This window comes from Octodon degus, unplaced genomic scaffold (assembly GCF_000260255.1).
Source record: "Octodon degus isolate 3935 unplaced genomic scaffold, OctDeg1.0 scaffold00090, whole genome shotgun sequence".
NCBI lineage: Eukaryota > Metazoa > Chordata > Mammalia > Rodentia > Octodontidae > Octodon > Octodon degus.
The window spans coordinates 10,227,422-10,233,510 of record NW_004524666.1 but is presented as its reverse complement, the minus strand read 5'-3'; the positions used below and the strand labels follow the sequence as shown (position 1 = coordinate 10,233,510).

The window sequence follows — 6,089 nt, the reverse complement described above, 5'->3', positions numbered from 1 at the left end:
AAGGTAGCTGCCTGAGCCAGCTCACTTCAGTTTTCTCCACTGATGGGCAGTTTCTCCAGCTTTTTCCTGAGTCTTATTGTGTGCCACTTCAACAAATATTATTTAAAAGAAAAGAAAAAAATATGTATATATATATATGAGAAAAGCAAAGAAGAAGGAGGAGAAGAATAAGGAGGAGAAGGAGGAGAGGAAGAAAAAGAAGAAGGAGGAGGAGGAGGAGAAAAAGAAAAAGAAAAAATGGGAACAAAGCTTTTATAAATTGGCAGGGGGGAAGGGTTGAAGGGAGGGTAGAAGAATGGGAGAAAAGAAGTTATATCATGTATAGGAACAAATTCTCTGGGGCGTATGGGACAATCATGTATATCTAAAATGTACCAATGAAAACTGATTTTTAAAAACTGGGCTGGGGAACAACCTGCTCAGGCCCCCCTCCTGTCCCTCTTTCAGACAGGAGCTTTCTTTCCCTCAATAAATATATTCTGCTCATAACCTCCGTTTGTTCCTAAAATTCATTTTTTGGTTTTAGAGAACATGAACTCATCCAGGTCAGGTCAGGAGATAATTTTTCCCCTATATCATTTGGAGGTTCCTAGTATCATTTGGAGGTTTCCACCAAGATCATTGGATGGAGGTATGAATTTGTTTTTCTTTCATAGATTCTGGATTGGGACTTGCTTAGGTAACAAATTTTTATGCTTCCAATGTTGATATGTCTTTGCCCATTGTTTATAATTGTTCATACTTTGCCTCATACAGTTTTGCCTCATGTAGTTCTGTTAAAATTGTTTACAACTGTTTATGGTTTGTCTTTATGTAGTCTTGTTAAAATGTTTTAATTAAATAAAATTTTTAAAAAATTAGAAAAAAAAATTGGGCTGGGAAGATGGCTCAGTTTCCACTGGCAAGTGCAAGGGCCTGAGTTCAATCCCTGGTTCTGCCAATAAATAAATAAATAAATAAATAAATAAATAAATAAATAAAATGCTTTTGTGGTGGCACAAACCTATAATCTCAGTGTTTGGGAGGCTGAAACAGGGGAATCACTACGAGTCTGATCTACATAGTGAAACCTGGTAGACCTGTAATAAATACATTAAAAAATAAAAAATAAAAAAAAAATAAATGCTCTTGCTCAAACTTACAAAGTAGGTTAAAAACAAAGGTTTTACCAGTTGGTGGTGTACACCTGTAATCCCAGCACTCAGGAGGTGGAGACGGAAGGATCATTGCAAGTTCAAGGCCAGCATGGGCTACAAAGTGAGTTCAAGGCCAGCCAAAACTGCGTAGCAAAACCTTGTCTCAAAAAGACAACAACAAAAAAGTTTTGTATTTTACTAACTTCTTACATTTTCTATCATTAGGCTTTTGGTTATTTAAAAAACCCTGAATTTCAAGAGTTAAAGATTATTTAAAGTGTTAACTTGCAAAATGTTTTCAATAATCATTTATGATTGGTTAAATAAATATTATCTTTGTAATAGGTCAACGGAATTTTGAGCTGTAACTATGAAAAACTATTAGGTTCTCTTATGCTTCCTTTTATCTACTCTAAAGAATGTGTTCTCACCCTCTGTTCAAGGCTGTTTAGTAATGAGTAACTGTCTCCCTTTCCTCCCTAATCTAATTCCCCTATAAACATAGTCAGCTTAAGATGTATCTTGTAAAAAAAAAAAAAAAAAAAAAAAAGATGTATCTTGTAAAAATGGTTTGCTCAACAAGCCCCCCAACAGGCAAGTTGCTCATATCACTGAACTGTGAAAGACCTCTTAGTCATGTGACTTTCATTTTAAAAGCTCCTTGCTTCGTGGGCTAGGTGCCGATCCGTCTTCTGCATGAGAACTGACTGGCAGCCCTGAGCTCAGTAATAAAAGCTCTTATAAATTCCAATCTGGCTTCTGATCTGGTTGCTATTCTGAGAGACCCATAACATGTGGGGGCTCATCCAGGATCCCCTATACTGGGATCAATCTAAGGAGCCAGAGTTTTTGGAAACCATTTCCCCAGAGAGACTTTCTGGCCCCAGGGTGGTCTCTGAAAACTTACAAATTTTATCATTTGAACCGATGAGCCATCTGTAAGTTCTTTTTTTTTTTTTTTTTTTTTTTGGTGGAACCAGGGATTGAACTCAGATCCTTGCACTTGCCAGGAAAGCGCTTATTCCATTGAGCCATCTCCCTGGCTCCCCATCTGTAAGTTCTTACTGGTAAGACATCTATATCTATATCTGCTCTCTTGGGGTGCCCTTCTGGGAGTCTAGGAGGTGTTAGACATAATGATAGCCCCTGGACTTGACTCCCTCCGGAATGGTAGATCGGAGTCTCAGATCTGTTTTTGTTTCATTTTTGTGTTTTGGCCGATTGTCGTTTGTTTGTCTAATAACCATGTGTCAGTCTGCTTTGTTTCTGCTTTTGTTGCCCCTATAATGTGTTCTAAATCATTTTCAGGATCTCAGACAACAAGCCTCACCTTACTGGTGTTCTTTGCTTAAACTTTTTAAAAAATTTTTTAAATCATTTATTTATTTGGTACGGGGTCTCCCTATGCAGTTTGGACTCATAGTGATCCTCCTGTCTCAGCCTCCCCCATGCTGGGATTACAGGTATATGTCACCATATCCGGTTTTGTTGGCCAGCACAGTGTGCCCAGTTTCTAGAGCTGGTACAGCATGTAGTATCAGGGATCAAGCCCAGGTCCTTGCATTTGCTAGGCAAGTGCTTAGACTGACTAGCTAAGTCCCCAGCCCCTTACTTAAGCTTTTTGACTGTTGCGGTTTGCTATCTTCTCTTAGACAGTAGCACTAGGAAAAAGTAGTGTCAGAGCACTCCCTTGTGGACTTTGATATAAAATGCTATCAAATGAGTCTTATGAAATCTAGTTTATATTTAGGAAATATACATGCCTGTTAATAAATCACAAGATTTCATTTTCCAGCAGTTAAAAAGTAACTGGTGAGCAACCATTCTTAAAATTTGGAGCACAGGTTTCACTGGGATACTCTGGCCTGAGTGCCCCTCTACACTTTAGAGGGAATGTTGAGCCTATTTTATCTGAATTTCCATTCTAGTCCTATTTCCCTCTGCTGAGGAGGCAATCTTAGCTGGAAATATTTGTTAGTTGTATGCATACTATTCTTTTTTTTTTTTTTTTTTAACACTTTCCACAGTAAAATCTCTAATACAAAATATTTATCTAATAAATCAAGATCCTATTAAAAAGCATTCTTTTTTTTTTTTTTTTTTAGGTGAAGGATTTATTGGCTATCACAGGGGTAAAATTACATTTCTCCACAAAATGGTTGCTCAAATCGAGTCAAAGGGAAGGTATTGCACTGCTCACTTACACTGAGCCAAGAGGCAAGCATCGCACTGTTCACTTACAAACTCCCCAAACTGCCGCAACATGTCAAGATTCCTGACAGCAAAGATGCCCAACTGCTCCGGGTTCCTGAACAGCACGTGGCTGCAGGTGCTGATGGGTGCAGTCTCCACGCTGCCCTCAATGACTGCCCCTCAACACCAAGTGCTGCAGTCAGCTCATGTGGCCCAGTACTGGCCCAAATGGGAAGGACTGGGAGCTGGAGTCTTTGACCTCTCAGCACTCTCTCTGGGACTGCACCTCCTGGCACCTGTGGCCGCACAAGGGTTCACACTCACGGGGTGGGAGAGGTGGCCTTCATTGACAGTCAAGTGCTACAGCTGCATGCCTCGAGTCAGCAACTCAGTACTCATGTTCATGCCCAATCTTCTCCAGTGTCCTCTGCCCACTGCCAGCAAAGCTTCTACAGCCTGCTTGCAACCCCTGACTGTGCTGTTTGGATGGCTCTCACAAAGCGTTCTCCTTTTTTCTGATTCCTACTTGGTTTAACAGGCAGCTGGGCCTTCAGCACCTTGTCACAGCTGACAGTATTTTCTGAAGCTGTGGAGATGGTTTCATGCTCTGTAGCTGGATATTCCCTTGGATGGAAAAATCTTTCAAATAGAATTAAGGCCACTTGTGCCTCTCCCTGCAGACCACAAACGCTAAGTAACTGCAAGGGCAAAGCTCCTCACCCAAGGACAGAGGAGAGGAGCCTCAGAAACCAGGCCTGGCTGCCTTGGTCACCCCGGCACGCCTCAGCACCAGGCAAACTGGCCCCAAGCACTACAAACTGGCCCCCAGCATGGAACTGGCAGCAGTTCAGGTAGGACCTTCACCCCCAGCATCTGGGAACCACTCAGGAGTCAGTGTGGGATTCTCCTGTGGTGGTGAAGTCCAGGTGGCAACCGGAAGAGGCCGTAGTGCCTTCACACTGTAAAACCATTTAACATGGGCTCAAGCCAAACAGCACAACTTTGTGAAAGTCTAGAAATCCTGGCTGTCCTTGAGAACTGCTCAGTGATGAGAAGATGCACTGCCAGCTCTCCACACAAAGAGCTAAGGGTCTGTTGGGACCATCTCTCAAGGTGAAGCAGCCTGGGCTAACAGGATGAATGCCCTCATCTTCATGGCTCACTGGCTGTGAGACCCTGAGGAGTCTTTAATCTCACTGAACTCTAAATTCCTCACCTGAGATGTGAGGCTGCTGCTTCGCTCTCCTGAGTGACTGGGATGCACAGAAACCAGCCCAGTGTCATTCACAGAGCAGGAGCTGTTCCTAAGGAGGTCAGCAGAGGGATCCAGTAGTGGGAAGCCACCAGGCAAATACAGGCTCCACACACCAAGGGGCAACAAACATATTGGTCCCATTTGTCACCTACCCACAAGAGTCATGGACCCATGATGAAGGTACTAGCTAAGGAGAAAGGACCATGAGGAGCTAGATTTGGCCAGATGAAAGGCCTTGTAACAGCAGATTGTTCTCGGTTCCTCCTAATAGCTGGCTTGGCAGCTGGGAGCCTGCTCCTGGCCTGATCCCACAAACCTCTCCCATCCTAAGGGCCATGCTTCCAGTCCTCTGGTGTTAATATCCGGGCCCGGTTCTGTTCAAGTATTTGTAACATCTTCTCCATGTTGTGGTCAGCCTCAATCACCAGAACAGGGGCTGTCACAGGGAAGAGGCTGCCTGTGACCAGCGACTCCTCATAGAGTTGGTGAATGGCTTCAAGGTACTCCTCCATGCTAGACGAGGCACTGAGCAAAGTGCCAGCTGCATGAGGGAGTGAGGGCTTGCTCCAGCCGTCTGAGACTCACATTCCAGGGAAGATCCAGAGGGCACAGATCCAATCAGTCTTCAGGAGGTGGAACAGGCAAGGCCTAGCCTTGCCAGGGGGCAGCGGAATGACCTTCTCCTCTTTCTTACACCTCATCTTTAATCACTGGTGACAGGTCTCAGGAGTGGTCCGGAGATAAACTATCAGGTCAACAGAGACATTTATATTCTTCATAATCCAGTCAAACCATTCAGAGAGAATCACATAGTCCACTTCGGGCATCTTCCCACTTTTATAAAGGTTTTCTACAAAAACATATCTTGCACTATGAATCGACCTCTCCATCAGCCGTACTGGTGACACCTGAGGACGAGTGTGCTAGTCCAGCATGGTGAGCTGCACATAAGTCTGCAGTGTGAGGCCTCATTGGCTGGCATCACGGTACATCAGGCCCAGAGGATTGTGGCCACGAACGTTTCTCCACTTGGGCACAGGTTCCATTAACACCTCAACATCTGCTGTATTGGAGAAGAACTCCAGGCATGTCGTCTTCCCACTCGCAATATTGCCCTCAACACAGATCACTGATTTTTTCTCTTTTTCGTTTTCTCTATTTTTAACCAGAGGCCAGACGCTGGGCTGCGGTCCCGCGCCTGGAGCGGGGTTGGTGGAGCTCCCGGGACTCCCCCGCCCCACGCGGTGCAGCATGCGGGAGGCCCAGCGCCGCAGCGACCCCAGCAGCATGGCGCATCTCCTTCCCTCGCGAGTCCGGCCCCATACTATTCTTCTTGATCTTACTATTTGGCCATGAATTCATAACTGCTTTCTTGGTTTTGCCTCCTTCAGACTTAATGCTCTATGCCTATTCAAAATGAGAATACCTGGCATCTATCAGGGGCCTTTGGGTAGACCCTCTGTGGGATATCTTTGTCAATCACAGCTGCAAACCCCCTCGGCCAG

General features: G+C 44.4%; 1 protein-coding gene and 1 pseudogene across 1 annotated transcript in view; both read right to left on the bottom strand.

Moving 5' to 3' along the window:
• The window catches only part of LOC111812000 (L-lactate dehydrogenase A chain-like), a 6,730-nt gene extending 1,634 nt beyond the window's left edge, over positions 1-5,096 (bottom strand). The window contains exons 1-2 of the mRNA XM_023722324.1: positions 4,919-5,096; positions 3,367-3,502 (exon numbers count right to left, since the gene is read on the bottom strand). Of these exons, the coding sequence (XP_023578092.1) occupies positions 3,367-3,502; positions 4,919-5,096 (314 nt within the window). The remainder of the gene's footprint in view (positions 1-3,366; positions 3,503-4,918) is intronic.
• A 195-nt stretch (positions 5,097-5,291) lies between these two features.
• Positions 5,292-5,873, bottom strand: LOC101589302 (annotated as a pseudogene).
• Positions 5,874-6,089: the final 216 nt, after the last annotated feature.